The sequence below is a fragment of the Stegostoma tigrinum genome, chromosome 23 (genome assembly GCF_030684315.1).
Source record: "Stegostoma tigrinum isolate sSteTig4 chromosome 23, sSteTig4.hap1, whole genome shotgun sequence".
Lineage (NCBI taxonomy): Eukaryota > Metazoa > Chordata > Chondrichthyes > Orectolobiformes > Stegostomatidae > Stegostoma > Stegostoma tigrinum.
The window spans coordinates 13,236,496-13,255,683 of NC_081376.1; the positions used below are offsets into that span (position 1 = coordinate 13,236,496).

General features: G+C 40.4%; 1 protein-coding gene across 1 annotated transcript in view; it reads right to left on the reverse strand.

The window, feature by feature from the left end:
* The window catches only part of sdk1a (sidekick cell adhesion molecule 1a), a 752,575-nt gene that overhangs the window by 230,543 nt on the left and 502,844 nt on the right, over window positions 1-19,188 (reverse strand). Inside the window, exons 12-14 of the mRNA XM_059653924.1 lie at window positions 17,782-17,884; window positions 11,761-11,937; window positions 8,169-8,305 (exon numbers count right to left, since the gene is read on the reverse strand). Of these exons, the coding sequence (XP_059509907.1) occupies window positions 8,169-8,305; window positions 11,761-11,937; window positions 17,782-17,884 (417 nt within the window). The remainder of the gene's footprint in view (window positions 1-8,168; window positions 8,306-11,760; window positions 11,938-17,781; window positions 17,885-19,188) is intronic.

Below are 19,188 nucleotides of genomic sequence, written 5' to 3' on the forward strand. Positions count from 1 at the left end.
TATTCTCGTAACCAGAACTACACATAGTACTCCAGCTGCAGCTTAACCAAGGTCCTATAGAGCTCCACCAGAACCTCCCTGCTCTTATAATCTATGCCATGACTGATAAAGGAAAGAGTCTCACTTTCCTTCTTAGTTACACTTAACTATCTCTCCTGCTGCCTTCGATGATCTGTGGACAAAGCACCCGAAGATTCCTCTCAAACAAAAATAGAAATTGCTGGAAGTACCTCTGGTAGCATCTGTGGAGAGGAGAAAGACTTAATAGTTTGAGTCCAGTAACTATTTTTCAGAGCTGATTTAAGCCAGAAAAAGGTTGGTATATATCCTGAAGATGTGGTGGGGAAAGCAGGGATGAGTAAATGACAGGTGGTGATGGAGCCTGGAAAGAGAAATACATTTTGACAGACAAAGGAATGGGTAAAGGTCAGCCAGAGAGAATCAATAGTGGTTGAAAATGGATTGTTTATGGTAGCAGCCCATGGGATGATGAGGTCGGGTGTGAGGAGTGATTGGGGTAAGGAGATAACAGGCAGGAAGTGCTCATGCCCTAACATTATTGAACTCGATATTGAATCCTGAAGGTTGCAGGGACCCCTAGAAGAAAACAAGGTGCTGTTTTTCGAGCTTGTGCTGAGCTTTGCTGAAACACTGCAGCAAGCCTGAGATGGAGATGTTGGCCAGGGAACACAGTAATGTGTTGAAACGGCAGGCAACAGAAGCCTTGGCAGATGGTGGAATTTGAATTCAATGAATACATGGAAGTAAGAATCTAATGACGACTGTGAATCCATTGTTGGTTGATGAAAATACGTATCTGGTTCACTAATGCCCTTTTATGGAAGGAAACTGCCATTCTTAGCTGGTCTGGCCTACATGTGACTGCAGACCCATGGCAATGTGGTTGACTCTTAACTGCTCTCTGGGAAATTAGGGTAATAAATGCTGCCTAGCCAGCGATGCCTTCATCTTGTGATTGAATAAAGAAAACAAAAGCCTTCCTTTTCTGTCTTTTAATCCAGTTCTAAATATTCCTCAGAGTTTTTTGAGCTTGGTGCTCCTCCTACGTTTGACTCTAAAGGGAACATGTTGGGCCTGTACTCTTGCCAATTCTATTTTGAAATGTTCTCTTGTAGATTTGATCTGAAACTGCTTTTCCCAATCTATTTTTTCCAGATCTTGCCTTATTTTAATGAAATCTGCCTTCCCCCAATTAAAATCCCAATTTTGTGACCATCTTATCCTTTTTCCATAATAAACTTAAAACAGTGTTGTGGCTCCTATCTCTAGAATGCTCTCCCCATTGCCACTTCAAACACCTGTGTGTTTCATTCACCAGAATTCGGTCCAGCACACCAGCGTCCCTTGTTGGAACTTTTATATATTGATATAAAAAGTTCTGAACACCTTCCAAGAAATTTGCCCCCCCATCAAACCCTTTACACAATGACTATCCAGTCTAATGTTGGGGAGTTGAAATCCTGTTATATAATTACCCTATTTTTGCTTTTATATACCACTGTGAATTATCTACATACCTGCTCCTTTATTGCCAACTATGATGCACAGTGAACAGTGTGCCTTCCCTTATTTTATTCCTAAAGTCTACTCACAAAGCCTTATTTGAACACACTTCCAAGAGATATTGTCTCTATTCATTACAGTAACTGACTCTTAACTAATAATACACTACCACCTCCTCTTTTACACCCTCCCCTGTCCTGCTTGAAGATCCTGTCCCCTGCAATACTGAATTGCCAGTCCGGCCGCTCCATCAGCCACATCTCTGCGATGGCAACAATTCGCTACTTCATGTGTCAATCCATGCCCTTAACTCATCTATCTTGCCTATGATATACGCAGCATTAAAGTACAGGCTATCAGCCCTTGCCTCACTCTGTTGAAACTCAATGTGGCTCAACTCCCTCTGCCTTCATTCCTTTGATGAAGTCTGCGGTGTCCCTATTCTACTAGCAGTGTCCCCTTCCCCATGAACCAGTTTGAATTTCTCCCAATGCACTAGCAAACTCATCCACAAGGATGTCAGTCCCATTCTGTTTCGGGTGTAGACTGTCTCACTTGCACAGGTCCCAACTTCCACAGAAACAGTCCCAGTTATCTTTGAATACAAAATTCCGCCTCGTGCAACTCTCAAGCCACTATTTTATCTGCCCTATTCTCCCATTTCTGCACCCAGTCGGGACTTAACTGGATTAGCCATACAAATGCATGGCTACAAGAGCATGAGAGAGGACAGGAGACCTGCAGTACATTACTCAAAGCCTGCCTGCAATTTACAAGGCACAAGCTGTGATGCAATACTCCCCACTTGCCTGGATGACTGCAGTTCCGACAACATTCAAGAAACAAGCAAATAATACAAAACTATTATATGCAGATTTTTGAATTCTGTATTTCTATCAAATGCATTTTGAATCAAGCAAAAGTATGTAGGCAGTCCAAAGCAGCATGACATAATACTGAGCCTGCAGAATCACAGATATTTATGGAGCTCATTGAGGTCATTCAGCTCCATCTGTGTCTAGTCAGCAGAAACATTTTGTTATGGGTGGAACTAAAGGAACCCACAGCTACTGGTTTAAACTGAAGCTCTACAGTTCTGTCATATCGTGTCATGAATGAAGTCAATAATTAAATAACTAATTGCCAGACCTGGGTTCATGAACATTTCCATCCCCAATGATGGCAGACTCGTTCATGAGTGCAGAATACAAGGCTGAAGCATCTGCAATCATCCAGCTAGAAACATTGAGTGGATGAATCACCTCCATCTTCTCTTAAGGTCACCACCTTTACAGCTGCCATTCAGCAGCCAGCTCAGTTCACGGCACATGATATCAAGAAAAAGTTAAGAAAATCTGGTGCAGCAAAAATTATAAGTTTGGACAACATCCAGCTGAAGGCTTATTGCTTCAGGGTGAGCTATGTTCTTGGCCAAGTTGTTTCAGTACAGTTATAAAAGTCACACCTGACAAACCAAGTGAAAAACTGTCCAGGTATAGTTACTTCAATCAAAATGTTTGGGTATATTGGCACACCACCAGTGCAGGTGAGATGTGAGTGCAGACTTTTTGGCTCAGAGGTAGGAGCACTACCACTGCATTGCACACAGAATAAATCCAATGCAGGAAATTACCATCCTATCAGTCTAATCTCAGTCATCATTAAATTTAATGCAAGACATCATTAGTCCCATGAAACAGTACTTTCCAATTTCTGCTCACCCATACTCTAGGATTACTCATTTCTAGAACTCATTATAGTCTTGGTCCAAACATGGGAAAACTGAATTCTAGAAATGGGATGACAATGATGACTCTAAAAAGCGTTTGCCTCAATGCAGCAGCAACACATTGTAATACAACTGAAATGAATAGGAATTAAGAGGGGAAACACTCTCTGAATCTTTTCATACACAATGATCCAGTAAGTTGGCAATAAATTATTTCTGCTTCAGGTCATTGCTGCATAGGTTTCTGATAGCAGTTTCCTAGGCACCATAACCTCCAAATTCTTTGTCATTGGTCTTCCTTCTTATAAAGTTGGATGATATTTATTACTGGTTGCGTAATGCTCAGCTCTGTATGGAATTCAAAAGAAAAATGAAGCAGTCCACGCTACATGCAACAAGACTCATCCAATATTCAAGCTTTACCTGATAATAGCAAATAAAATTTGCATCACAAAGCTGAACCACGTCCTCCTGACACTCAATAGCTTACCTTTGTTGAGTCCACCTCTTAAACATTGCTTGGGGGGTGGAGTTTCCATCAATCAGAAACAACTACACCAGCCACAAAAATACTGCGTCTACAAAAGTAGGTCAGATTTTAATAATCTTTTCTTTTGTAATTTGCTTGCTTCCCAAACATTGTTGATGCGCTCAGCCAGGCAAGCGGGGAATATTCCATCACAATCCTGCCTTGTGCGTCCGTGGACAGGCTTTGAAGGATTAAGAGGTGAGTAACATGATGCAAGACTTCTGTCATGTGATATGCTCTTGCAGCCATTTATTTGAACAGAGCAAGCCATATAGTTTCTGACAGTCTCTGGTCAATGGTAACATCCAAGACATTCATAGTGGGGTGGTGGTGGGGGCCGGGGAGGGGGGGGGGGGGGGGGTGGAAATCTTTCTACATTTAGACATGGACTGCTTACATCTTGCCTCCCTCATGCTTGTCGACCATCCAGAAGGCACAAGTAAAAGAATTTGGTGAAACGTTCTTGATTGATTGCCCACGATTGGTATCCAACCCCAACTTTCTACATTCCCCTCCTTTATCACGTTTGTACAATATTTACTGTCCACAAAATACATTGCAAAAACTCATTACCTTCCAAACCCTCAACCATAGCCATCTAGAAGGGGAATGGTAGCACATATACGGGAACACCACAACTTGCAAGTTCCTCTCAAGCCAGTCATCTTCCTGACTTGTAAAAATATCCCTGTTCCTTCAATGTCACTTGGTTAAAATCCTGAAATCCCTTCATAACAGTCCTGTTGGTGGCCCCACACCAAACAGGCTCATAAGGGACCACATGCTTTACTTTTCAGATTATAAACTGAAATGGAAGTGGGAAACGGCTATTCAGATGAAATTCCGGGAGAATCGCACAACTTGGAAAAATCAAGTGCTGAACATTTTCAGCTGTGCAAGATAATACTGCTGTTCAAGCAGTGAGATTGGTACATGATTGAAACTGAATAGCATCAAACATTGTTGAGTTAGGGAAAAACCACCTGATGCCTGTGCTTGGATTGCTTGAGCTCCTGTTTACAACAAATTTGTCAATATATAACAACCGAAGGCCACCAGAATTGACAAACTGAAAACGTTCCTCTGTCTTCTTCAAGAATGCTTAAAAGAAAGAATTCTAATAATAAAGACCGAGGTCCACCAGATCAACTATCACAGTGGATAACGACCATCCCATTACAGGCAACTTTGTCATCATTGTTAAAATCAAAAGGAACCGAGAGAAGTAATTTAACCCAAACGAGAGATGTGGACTTTGATCTTCGTAAATTTTTTCCCTGTCTATATCTTTTTCCATCTACAATATGTGCCAAACCATCTGTCCTTTATCTGTCTTAAACATGAGTATGTGTGTGAACATTTGAGGTTTATAAAGGGCTATAGTTCAAGTTGCAATGAGGTAATTTAGTAATGCTTTCCTGCCCCTGTCATTTGTTTACAAGTTATTTACATTACAATAGTTGTTTTCTCTTAATGAAACTAGTTTTAATTGCTTTTGCCCTGAACAGCAGTTAGTTAGGCAAATTGATTATCTTAGTGATTTAGGTGGGATTTTATACGTTTTGTGATGACATATGGAACAGTCGGCACAATTATTGGTATACCTATTTTGGCTAAGTCATAAAAGATGTGCAGCATTTCAAGATGGCAGCTCATCATCAACTCCTCAGGGACAGTTAAGGATGGGCTATAAATACTGGCCCAGCCAGCAAAGTCCATATCTGTTTGCACTTCAAGAAGGTGACTCTCATTCCCTACTGAGAGATTTGATACCTTAGCTGACAACATGCTAGGGACAGTAGTACTCCTACAATTTGCAAACACTTGCTTGAAACTTTTTATAAATTTGTTGTGAATTTCATCCCTATAATCAATGATTTTTATTTCCACTTTTCACCTCTATTCCTATTGAAAATATCATTGATAACTACGTCGAGGTATTGCCTATCAAATAAGCCCATCAATGGATTGGACCTAACATGAAGTTACTAAGTATACTGTATGTAACAATTTTTGGTCCATTTGACAGAAGTCCATCGGGGTCCAAGGGAAAAAGTTCTCAAACATCAGACATATATCTTTTAAACTGAGCAGTCAAAAACAGTCTGGATAAAAAAATACACCATATTGTTATTATCTGAGTTGCTACTATACTGTAAAAAAAATTCATTTTGAGTGCATCCTTTCCCTTTATGATATGTATTAAAAAGTTGACTGTCGTGATATATCAATGCCACTCTACTGAAGCATATGCACATCAGCTATCCTTTTATATGTGTAACATCTACTGTTTTGAATTGTATTTGAGAAGTGACTCTATATCCTTCTTGGCGAGGTGCTAAAAATCCTGGGGAGTTTGTTTTAGTTCACGTGCTTAGTAAAAATCAAAGTGAACTGATTATTACCAGAACAATTGAAATCTTATCCACTGCAAAGATAAAACAAAGTTCTAGAATTCTGTTCATGATTCAACAAGCCTGTCAAGTCATCTACGTCTGCCATCTGCTCTGAATCATACTACTGCTCTAACTCAAACTCTACATGATCCTCCTGTCACAACTGCACAAATACTGTGAGCAGAAGATTATAACATGGTGTAAAAAATCAATTTCACAACTCTAACAGGCTAAAAGAGGAAGCCAAAAATAATTGCTATTCATCTTTTTGAAGCCTGACAATATGTGGCTTATTGAACTGCTGACACTGCAAATTTGACAATGATCATCTGTACAAACATTAATCTATCACTAGTTGACTCCTCAGAAACTGTAGCACTTGGGGAAGTGTCTACCTGCAGCAACGCTTGGACAATCTTCAAGCATAGGCTGATAAGTGACAGGAGCATTCATGCCACATGTCCCAACAAAGGAGAATCTAAGTATCTCTCCTTGACAATTAATGTTATCATTGCTAAATCCAGCACCATTAATATCCTAGAAGTTACTACTGACTAAAAACTAAACTTGCCCAGTCATATAATTATTGTGGCTACAAGAACAGGTGCTAGAAATTCTGTAGAGATTGTTTTTATGAAACATCAATGTTCTGAACTACTAGTCAGAAGAAAATGTTTCAAAAAGACTGACAAAAATTGCTGCACTAAGTAAATTAACATTAAGACAGAAATATATGGGCAACTACTTTCATTATGTATCACAGTAATTTTCTGGTTATCAGGGCCCTACCGGAACTTCTTGATTTTTTTGACATTGTTTGATATCATGCACTTTCAACAGATTTCATTTGCTCTTAAAAATAATTATTCAGCCATCTCATGATCTTATCTGTGGTGAAATACAATCTTTCAGCTATTAGTGGATATCAAATGCACTGAACAGCAACTTCAGCTATAATTTGACATAGCAAGTGGTTATCAACAGGCATCTAAGGCATTAAATGGCAGTGAATGGAATATTAAAGAGTTCAAACTTTTGCAGTCAGCGTTGATTTCCTTTCAGTGCTTAGAATGGTTATACTGTTTTCACCCTCTTCCCAACCTCCCCTGGAAATTTTATCCAGTCAAATTCACTGTTAGACTCCCAGAAAGAAAAAAAAAAGTTTCAAACAGTGATTGCACACACTGTCTATTGAGAAACTATTTGAGAGGCGTGTTCAATATTTCATTTTTTTTTAGCATAAATGTGAATAATTCAATGATGACTTGCCAGAGTTGAAATGTACACTGGATCTCAAAGACAAACATTAAAACTAATGTTTGCAATATGGTGCATCAAAAAAATAAAAAAAAAAATTTCATAATCTCTTGTAATTTGATTTATTTCATTATTATTCATTAAGAATGGCTGGACAAAAAGCATTTTTAAAATTTGATTGACAGTTGCACTTAACACCAACTGATACCTTTGAGAGTTTTATTTCAATGCCTTTGACAGCTTCACTTTGATGCTTTTGAGCATTTCCTTTAGATTCCTTTGACAGCTTTGATTTGATGTCAAGAGTAGAGAAGCCAGTTGAAGGTTTCATGCAATGCCTAAGATGCCTTACCAGCAGTTTGAAATCTTCGAGCACTTCATTCATTCTAAATAAGAATGTATCACATCAAACGGTAGCAAAATTATTTTTAAGTATATTGAAAACAAAAGCAATGTCAAAATTTTCCGGTAAGGAAGCTTTGGAGAAGTCAGGTAAATGCAAAGTTGAAGGTGGTCTCTCAGTTGCACAAATTCTACCAGAAATGGATTTCAAATTCATTAGAATTACTTAACCTTAACTGTGATACCAGTCAGCAAAATATTCCACAGTCATTGGCAACCGACATGCTTTTCATGTAATATGCTCATCAAAAAGATGTTTGCCTGTGACAACTTATATAATATTTTTAGAATAGTTGGCAACAATGCTAAACAGAGCATAAGTAGCACTCACTGTTTTCAGATAACTCCACAATATAGTGCAGTATAGGGCTGTTTCCGTCAAAGGGCCGTGTCCATGATAAATCCACTGCCCGGCTGCTTGAAAAGTTTAAATTTACTTGCAGATTTCTGGGTGGGTGAGGAAGTTCACTAAAACAAAATGGAGAAAATTAATATGGAGTTAGAAAATAACACAGAAATTTTTGATTGCAATCAGCAGTAGTTAAGAAGTTGATCAATATGGATTGATTTGAAAAAACTCCCGCAAGGATGTTAATGACAAATCGTGTCCATTTAACTTGATTGACTATTTTGATGGGGTAATAAAAAGGGTTGATGAAGGTAACGTTGTGACGTTCAGTGGCTTCTGAAGGATATTCCGAAGGATAAAAAACAGAATAAACTTGTAAGCAAAATCAACACTCATGGAGTAAAAGAAACAGTGGCAGAATAGATGCAAAGTTGGCTGAGAACCAAGAAACAGAGTAATGGTCATTGGTTGTTTTCATATTGGAGAAATACATACAGTAGAATACCCCAGGGGTTAGTGGTATTTCTTTATGGCCAGACGCGGATGCAAATGGCACAAAATGTGTGAAGTTTGAGGATGGCGTTGATGGAAGAGACAAAGACAGGCTGGTGGTATGGGTGGACACACAACAGTCAAAACTTAATATACTGAAGTGTGAAAGGATATTTGGATGCAATTAGTGTACACGGTTCACGTGTACACAAATCACTCAAAGTGGCAGGACCGTTTGAGAATGATAAGACAGACATTTAGGACCCTCAAAACATTGCTTATTCATGGACCTGCCCAAATATCTTTTAAATGTTGTAGCTGTATCTCCTTTTACAATTTTCTCTGGCAGTTCATTCCATTTCAGAACCAACAACTATATTGAAAAGGTTGCCTCTCAGGTCCCTTTCAAATCTTACTCCTCTCACCGTAAAACTATGCCCTTTAGTTTGAACTGTCCCTCGCTCAGGAAAAGACATTTGCTATTCATCTTATCTATAGCCCTCATGATTTCATAAATGGCCAAAAGGTCACTCCTCAATCTCCTATGTTGCAGTGAAAAATGTCCCAGCCTATCCAGCCTCTCTCTTTTATTCAAACCCTCCAGACCTGGCAACATCCCAGTAAATCTTTTCTGAACATACTCGAATTTAATAATATTAGTCCTATTGCAGGGTGACCAGAAATGTACACAGTACTCCAAAAGTGGTCTCACCAATGTCCTATGCACCCTTAACATGATGTCCCAACTCTTATACTCAGTGCTCTGAACAATGAAAGCAAGTGTGCGAAAAGCTTTAATCAACCTATCTACCCGTGACACTCTTTGTAATCTTAGATAATCTTCTCCACTATCGACTGTACCACCAATTTTGGTGTCATCTGCAAATTTACTAACAATGACTCTTAAATTTGCATCTAAATCATTTATTTCAATGACAAATAACAGTGGACCACACACTAATTCCTGTGGAACACTGCTTGTCACAGGCCTCCAGTCCAAAAAACTATTCTCCACTACCACCCTCTGTCTCCCACAATCAAACCAATTTTGTATCCAATTAACAAGCTGTCCCTGAATCCCACATGATGTACCTTAACTAATCAGTCTACCAAGTGGAATTTTGTCAGAAGTTTTTCTAGAATTCGTGTAGACAGCTTCTACCGCTCTGCCCTCATCAATCTTTATGGTTCAGTCCTTAAAAAACTCAATCAAGTCTGCGAGACAAGATTTCTCACGCACAAAGTCATGTTGAATACCTGTAATCAGTCCCTGCCTCTCCAAATGCTTGAATATTTTATCTCTCAGAATCCCCTTCAACAACTTAGACATCACTGAGGTCAGACTCACCAGTCTATAATCCCCAGGCTTTTCCTTACAGCGTTTCTTAAATAAAGGTATAGTATTAGCCAGCCCCTAGCCCCCGTACCTCACCTGTGGCGATACAAACATCTCTGCTCAGGTTCTGCAATTTCTTCCATACCTTCCCACAACGTCCTGGGATACACTTGATCAGGTCCTAGAGATTGATCCACCTTCAAGTTTTCTAATTCATCCAAGACTTCCTCTTCTATAGTGTGGATTGTTTTCAAGACATCAATACTTATTTTCCCCGAGTACCCCATCCTCTATTTCTTTCTCTGATGTGAAATATTTGTTGATTATCTCTCCCATCTCCTGTAATTCCGCACATAGACAATCTTGTTAATCTTTAAGGAGGCCTTTTCTCTCTCTGGTTGCTCTTTAGCTCTTGGTATAAATTTCTCTGGATTATCCTTAACCTTATCTCCCAAGGCTATCTCATATTCCTTTTTGCCCTTCTGGGTTCCCTCTTAAGAATGCCTCTACATGCCTTACACTCTTCAAGAGATTTACTCAATCCCAATTGTCTTTACCTAACATAAGCCTCCTTATTCTTGACCAGAGTCTCAATATGTTATTACATACCTCCGGAGCAGTTGCGACTCGAACAGAGGCCTGTTGGTCCAGGGATTGAAACAATACCAGTGTGTCTCAAGAACCCCAGCTATGTTCATATGTTTGCATGTCCAATTCAAAACTGCATCAGATAGATATACCTTGAGCATTACGAGACAGCCAAGGTGAACACCAATCCACTGATTTTTAAATGCTGACTAACGGCTTTCCAGATGAGAAACAGATGACTGCCAGTTGAAAATTTATCTCCAAGGTATTCCTCTGAGTACAGGTTGAACAGCTGAAAGATGTAACAATGAAGTGCGACGATGCCAGCACTGCTAAGAAATTATACTTACAAGTTTACATAGGTGCTTTCTATTATAAATTTGGACATAGGAAATTTTAGTCCACATATAAAAACAAACATACTAATTTAAAATAGTGTCTGAATTATTGACTGACATTTTATTGCTAAATTCAATTTTTATTTACCCTGATTCCACTGGTAATCCATAAGACCATATGACATAAGAGCAGAAGTAGGTAATTCAGATCAGCAAGCCTGTTCTGCATTCATAGAGATCATGACTATCTGATAAACCCCAACTCCACTTTCCTGCCTGATCCCCATAAATCTTGATTCCTTCACTAATTAAAAATCTGTTATCTTAGCCTTCAATAGACTTAATGGTCCAGCCTTTACAGCATACTGAGGGAATGAATTCCACAGATTCACTACACTCAGATGAAATTCCTTCTCATATACATCGGCGAGCGTTACCCTGAGAAGACGGGAAACAAATTACATACCACTTGTCAATTTTGTCTACGTTCTAAATTTATCACTATCTGACACAGTTCAAAAGAATCTAAGGTTTTATCTCATGCTAATTTTGAAATTGCACCCTAGAAAATCATAAGGCTAACATTGACTCTGTGGAACTGCACTATCGTCTGGTCCAACAAAAGGTTCACCAATACGCTCTGTTTCCTGTTATTCCATGGGCGCTGCACTGACATATTAGCTCGGTCACATTTTGTCAACCACACTTTGGAGGTCCAATAGAATAGTAAACTGTTCAAGATAATGGCATAAGTTTATTGTAAAATAATTGGGAAAAAGGCTATCCAGTTTGATGGGAAAACAAAATCGTGTATACTCACATGACTTCCAGGCGGGCAGTTCTGAAGTCATTTCCTCCCAAGGACAGAACCTCACAGGTGTAGTCACCAATGTCACCTGACCAAGTTTGACTAATATGAAGTGAGCCATTTTGCCCTATGATAATCCTGGGAAGAACATCTGCATCAATAATATTTCCATCCTTCTTCCAGACAAACCTAAAGAAGTAACAGAAACTTTCAGGACTCCACAAAGGAAACTGTTAGTGCAACTAAATACATCTTTAATCCCCAAACACAAATGAGTTTAAGACAGATGGCAAATGAAATAGTAAAAAAAAATTCAAACCTGTTTTGCATGTACCCACTTCTGATTTTGATAAAGTCGGGTTTGGCGGATGTGCAAACAGGGCAAGTAAAGGAGATAGGTCAGACATTTAAATATTTTAATGAGTCTATGCCCCTCAGAACTGTTTCTCTGTTAAGACTTTAATGCTGGTCAGCCAAGTTCCCAGGCCCCTTGAAAAACCGTTAGTTAGGGGGAAACAGGGATTTCGACCTGGAACAGGAACATGTGCCTTTCCAGCACTGCTGGTGGAGCAAGAGAAATGTCATCAATTCCTCCTGAACTCTTAAAAAAAAGTCACTTGCCTCTTAATAAGACACATTCCTGTTACTACTACCATGCCCATGGCAATCGCCAAACCCCCATCCAAGCCAGCAGTCATCACCTATCTCCCAACCTTCCCTCCAATTTCTCTTAGATTTCTCCACAGTTCTATCTCCTTTTCAGATGCCTCTCCATCGTATAATGATTCTGCCTTGACTTCCTCAACTCTTCTCTTCTATCCTATCATGATGTATCCTTTCTGTTCCAGAATGCACTCCTAATCCAGCAATTGTTCCGAATCCTCCAACCATGCTCCTTTGATTGATTGATTTATTGTCACGTGTACCGAAATACAATGAAAAGCTTTGTTTACAAGTAGCAAGGGCAGACAGATCTCAACAGGGAAAGAATGTAAAGATTAAAAAGACTTAGAGGTATACAGGTTACATTATTTGAGGCTAGAGTCCATCCAACAGTCTGATAATGGCCAAAAAGGAGCTGTTCCTGAACCTGTTTGTGCGTTTGTTCAGGCTTCTGTATCCTCTGCCTGGCGAACCAAGTTGTAGGAGGTCATTGCCAGGACACGATGGGTCTTTGATGATGTTACCAGCCTTTCCGCGGCAGTGAGCTGTGTAAATACAGTCCATGAATGGAAGGCTGGCTTCCGTAATGGTCTGGACTGTGTACACCACCTTCTGTAGTTTCTTTCAGTCCTAGGCAGAGCAGTTGCCATACCAGGCCGTTATGCACCCAGACAGTACGCTTTCAATGTTGCATCTGTAGAAGTTGGTGAGGGACCTTATGGACATGCCAAATTTCTTGAGCTGCCTGAGGAAGAAGACGCGTTGTTGTTCCCTCTTGACTGATGCATTTACGTGTGAAGTCCAGGAGAGATTGTTGGTTATCGTCACTGCGAAGAACTTGATGCTCTTCACTCTCAACCTCAGTTCCACTGATGTAGATGCAGGCTTGTTCTCCTTCTTTCTTTCTCAAGTCAATGATCAGTTCTTTACTTTTGCTGACATTGAGAGACAGATTTTTTAATTGTATTATGTCACCAAGTCCTCTATCTCCCCTCTATATTTTGACTTGTTGTTAGGTATTCATCCAACTATGATGGTGGCGTCAGCAAACTTGTAGATGGCTTCTGTTCAGAATTTGGCAACATAGTCATAGCCACTTGAACCACAGGGGCACTAATATCCTGCGTGGGAAATTCGCTAGTGCTATTTGGGTGGATTTAAGCTAGCTCAGAAGGGGGATGGGAAACTGAGGTGTACTCCTAATACACAGGAGGATAAGCGTGGGGAGGACATGGTCAGGACTTCACTGTCACAGGAGTGTGCTGGCAGACAGCAAGCTGGATTGAAGTGTGTCTACTTTAATGCCAGGAGTATCCAGAATAAGGTAGGTGAGCTTGCAGCTTGGATAGGTACCTGGGACTTCGATGTTGTGGCCATTTCGGAGACATGGATAGAGCAGGGTCAGGAATGGATGTTGCAGGTTCCAGGGTTTAGATCTTTCATTAAGGTCAGGGAAGGTGGTAAAAGAGGGGGAGGTGTGCTTTGTTGGGCAAGGACAGTATAACGGCAGCTGAAAGAACCGTTGATGAGGACTCGTCTACTGCGGTGGTATGGGCTGAGGTTGCCGAGGAAGGTTTGTCGACTGAGTCAGTATGGGTGCAAGTTAGGAACAGCAGGGAGCAGTCACCTCACTGGGGGTTTTCTACAGACCCCCAAATAGCAGTAGGGAGATCAAAGAACTCATTGGCTAGCAGACTGTTGAAAAGTGCAAACGTAGCAGGGTTGTTGTTATGGGGACTTCAACTTTCCCAATATAGATTGGAACCTCCTCAGTGCTGATGGTTTGGACGGAGCCGTTTTTGTCAGGTGTGTTCAGGAGGGTTTCCTTACTCAGTATGTGGACGGGCCAACAAGGGGGGAGGCCATTTTGGATTTGGTGCTTGGCAATGAGCCAGGACAGGTGTCGGATCTCGTGGTGGGAGAACACTTTGGCGACAGTGACCACAACAGCCTCACATTTATCATAGCCATGGAAAGGGAAAGGAGCAGTTACCAGGGGAAGATATTTAACTGGGGTAAAGGAAACTATGACGCTATCAGACAGGAGTTGGGAAGTACAGATTGGGAGCAGTTGTTCCACAGAAAGGGCACAGCAGACATGCGGAGGCTGTTTAAGGAGCAGTTGTTGTGAGTGATGCATAAATTTGTTCCTCTGAGACAGGTAAGAAGGGGTAAGATTAAGGAGCCTTGGATGATGGGTACAGAGGTTCTTCTTGTCAAAAAGAAAAAGGCAGCGTATGTAAGGTGGAGGAAGCAAGGGTCTAGCACAGCTTTCGAGGATTACAGGCTTGCTTGGAAGGAGCTCAAAAGTGGACTGAGGAGGGCCAGAAGGGGGCACGAAAAAGGCTTGGCAGGAAAGATTAGCGAGAACCCGAAGGCATTTTACTCATAGGTGAGGAATAAGAGAGTGATCAGGGAGAAGGTAGGGCCGATCAGGGATAGTGTAGGGAACTTGTGCATGGAGTCTGAGCAGATAGGGGAAGCCCTAAATGAAGTTTTTGCTTCAGTTTTCACTAAGGAAAGGGGCCTTGTTGTGAATGAGAACTTTGAGGAGCAGGAAAACAGGCTTGAACAGATCAAGATTGAAGAAGTTGATGTGCTGGAAATTTTGGCAAATGTTAAGATTGATTAGTCCCCAGGGCCAGACCAGATTTATCCTAGGTTGCTCCGGGAAGCGAGAAAGGAGGTTTCTAAGCCGCTGGCGAAGATCTTTGCTTCCTCGCTCTCCATGGGAATTGTACCGGAAGATTGGAAGGAGGCAAATGTTGTTCCTCTTTTCAAGAAAGGGAATAGGGAAATCCCTGGAAATTACAGACCAGTCAGTCTTACGTCTGTGGTCAGCAAGGTTTTGGAAATAATTCTGAGGGATTGGATTTATGACTATTTGAAAAAGCACAGCGTGATTAAAGGGAGTCAGCATGGCTTTGAGAGGGGCAGGTCATGCCTTATAAATCTTATTGAGTTCTTTGAGGAAGTCACGAGACAGGTTGACGAGGGTCGAGCAGTGGATGTGGTGTACATGGACTTCAGCAAGGCATTTGATAAGGTTCCCCACAGCAGGCTTATTCATAAAGTCAGGAGGTATGGGATACAGGGTGATTTGGCTGTCTGGATTCAGAATTGGTTGGTTGACAGGAGACAGAGAGTGGTTGTAGATGGTAAGTATTCTGCCTGGAGGTCAGTGATGAGTGGTGTCCTGCAGGACTCTGTTTTTGGGCCTTTGCTCTTTGTAGTTTTTATAAATGACTTGGATGAGGAGGTTGAGGGGTGGGTTAGAATGTTTGCTGATGACACAAAGATTGGAGGTGCCGTTGATAGTATCGAGGGCTATTGCAGGCTTCATCGAGACATTGACAGAATGCAGAGCTGGGCTGAGAAATGGCAGATCGAGTTCAACCTCGATAAATGCAAAGTGATGCATTTTGGAAGGTCAAACTTAAATGCTGAATATAGGATTAAAGGCAGGATTCTCAGCAGTGTGGAGGAACAGCGGGATCTTGGTGTTCGAGTGCATAGCTACCTCAAAGTTGCCACCCAGGTGGATAAGCTTGTTAAGAAAGCATATGGTGTTTTGGCTTTCATTAACAGGGGGATCGAGTTTAGGAGCCGCGAGGTTATGCTGCAGCTCTACAAAACCCTGGTGAGACCACACTTGGAATATTGTGTCCAGTTCTGGTTGCCCTATTATAGGAAAGATGTGGAGGCTTTGGAGAGGGTGCGAAGGAAGTTTACCAGGATGCTGCCTGGGCTGGAGGGCTTGTCTTATGAGGAGAGGTTGACTGAGCTCGGACTTTTCTCTCTGGAGAGAAGGAGGAAGAGAGGTGGCCTGATCAAGCTGTATAAGGTAATGAGAGGCATGGATAGAGTCGATAGCCAGAGACTTTTCCCCTGGGCAGGATTGACAGCCACGAGGGGTCATAGTTTTAGGAGGAAGGTATAGAGGAGACGTCAGAGGGGGGTTCTTCACCCAGAGTTGTGAGCGCATGGAATAGTTTGCCAGTGGTAGTCGTGGAAGCAGAGTCATTAGTGACATTTAAGCGACTGCTAGACATGCACATGGACAGCAGTGAATTGAGGGGAATATAGGTTAGGTTATTTTATTGTTGGATTAGGATTATTCCACAGCACAACATCGTGGGCCAAAGGGCGTGTACTGTGCTGTACTTTTCTATGTTCTATGTTCTATAGGTGTACAGGGAGTATCCCTTTTGCGATATCTAACCTGGTTAGGACAAAATCTATCAGGTCTGTTTCGATATATTCCACAACCAAAAATAGAGCAAAGCTCATCAATCAGACTGGTTTTTGGGATGGCAACTTATTGAGAAAATAATACATTTCACGGTTTTAAAACTCCAAGTATTGCTTTGGTTAGAATAATCCCAATTTTGAAGATCTGCCTTAATTAAAATTGGAGTCTTTATCTTATTTACATTTACAATCCGAAAGGACATTGCATTTTATAGATGCAAATTAATGTAAATTATAGCAAAACAATTGATCAAACAACCATACAAATATTTAGATTTATAGGGGGCTAGTACATTGTTTTATAACATAAGCATGCTTTGACAATACATAGAACAACAAAATTCAATTAAAGATACTGAATCTGCTGCTCGGGTGCGAAATGTCACAGACAATTTAGCAGCCAGGGCTGTTTCTTTCTATTGTCCATATGTGTTGACTTGGTTCAAATCAATGGCAAATTTGTGATGCTTCAGGTACAACTGAAATCAGCAATAAAAGCAATGCACGTGAATCAAAGTCTTTGTGCTCATTATTTGGTCTGTTACCAGTTCCAGGCAACCAACAAAATACACATTTATTGGCTATAGACTTAATTGTAGGATTCAAAACTGCGCAATAAAAATGTGCTCTTATCTAAGCAGTTTTCACACTGAAAAATATTCCGAGATGCATCATAAAAGCTTAATCAAGAAACTGGTACTGAGCTAGAGAAGGGACAAGAGGAGACATACTTGATTCATGCCAAAAAAATAACTTTAAGTAACTAGACTGATGTATCTTCTTCTGTTAGCTACAAAACATCGTACGTGTAAAGCAAGTCAAGATATTTATACACAATGAACACCAATGGAACAATCTACAGGAGTCAGAGATAATGGGAACTGCAGATGCTGGAGATTCCAAGATAATAAAATGTGAGGCTGGATGAACACAGCAGGCCAAGCAGCATCTCAGGAGATGCTGCTTGGCCTGCTGTGTTCATCCAGCCTCACATTTTATTATCTTGGAATCTACAGGAGTCGCTTTGTTTTTGTTGTTGTGCAGCATTTCAGTGGCTCTGCAAAGCTAGCTATTTTCAATAGTTAAGTCAATTGCAGGTTTTGTACCAGGCTGACTCACCGGATTGTGACCCTGGGATCATGAGATACTCCACAAATTAGTACAGCTGTTGTTCCTTTGATTACACTGCGGTCTTTGGGTGGGACTGAAATAACAGTACGAGCTAGGAAGAACATAAGAAAGTCAGTATCATGAAGTTATTGATGCTACTAATAGATCACTAAGATCAGCTTAACTCATTTTGGCATTGAGGAAACCTCTAGATTTATGTTTTTACTGTGAAGAATATTTCCAATGCTCATTTAGACTCCTAAAAATAGGTATTAATTCAGCATTATTTGCACTGTATAAACTAAAATGCCATACCAAGAGATTTGCTTTCAGTATATGTATAAATAACTGGATAATTTCACAATAGTTGTGATTTCACATGCTTTTACACTCAACTCCAAAACACTTGTACTATATTGTGAAAAATCACACATTTCTTTTTTGGGATTGTAAACTGAAATGGAAATTGGACTGTTATAACTGAAATATCGGAGACGTTTGCAACTTGAAAATCAAGTGCTGCATTTTTTTGAGCTGTGTGATATGTTTCTTTCGAAGCATTGAGAAAGATAGGAAAACCCAAAAGAAAAATTCCAACAAGAAAATACCTCGGCTACCTGATCATCCATCACATTTAAGATGACTATAACCATACAGACAACAGCATATGATCATCGCTAAAAAGAAAAGAACTGTGAGAAGATAACTCTTCACCTCTGAACTTTTGATCTTTGCAATTTAGTTTACCTTGTCTGCATTCTTTTTCCACCCACAGTATACGTGTTAAATGGTTTGTCTGTCCTCACCATGATGGTGTGTGCACATATTTGGAGTTTTTGAAGGGGTGAAGTTCAAGTTGCATAGTTGCTGATTAGAAATCGTTTTTTTGTTAAAGTGAGGTGCGTTACAATAAATTTTACCATTACTGACTTCCGTGCTAGCAGAATCAGATGTGACAGATGTCACAGCGTGGGGTACACAGTTATTGGATTGAGTTTGATAAGATACAGTGAGAAACCTTGAGATAAATATCTTTTAAATGTAATGCAGCTCAGACATAGCCTAAAAAAGGTAAGGTTCGGCCCGACATGTGTGCTCCTCGCAATTTGGAAATAACAATTCTAGAACAAAAAAGCTCTATAAACAATGGTTCTGAAAGAGTTTTATGACTGGAGATCAATGAATTAAAATGAATGGGGGCCAGGAGTCGGTACTAATGGAGTTGTTGCTGTGGAGAGCCAGCGTAAACACAGTGGAATGAACAGCAATCTTCTGTGCCATGAATGCATTATGTAGTTTTTGCCCATCAACTCAGACCTCTATGGACTGGTTTGTCAATTAACTTTCTTCTGTGGGATTTTAATTCAATTTTGACTTATTTCACTTTTTAAAATTTCTCTTTCTCTTTTAGTCTTC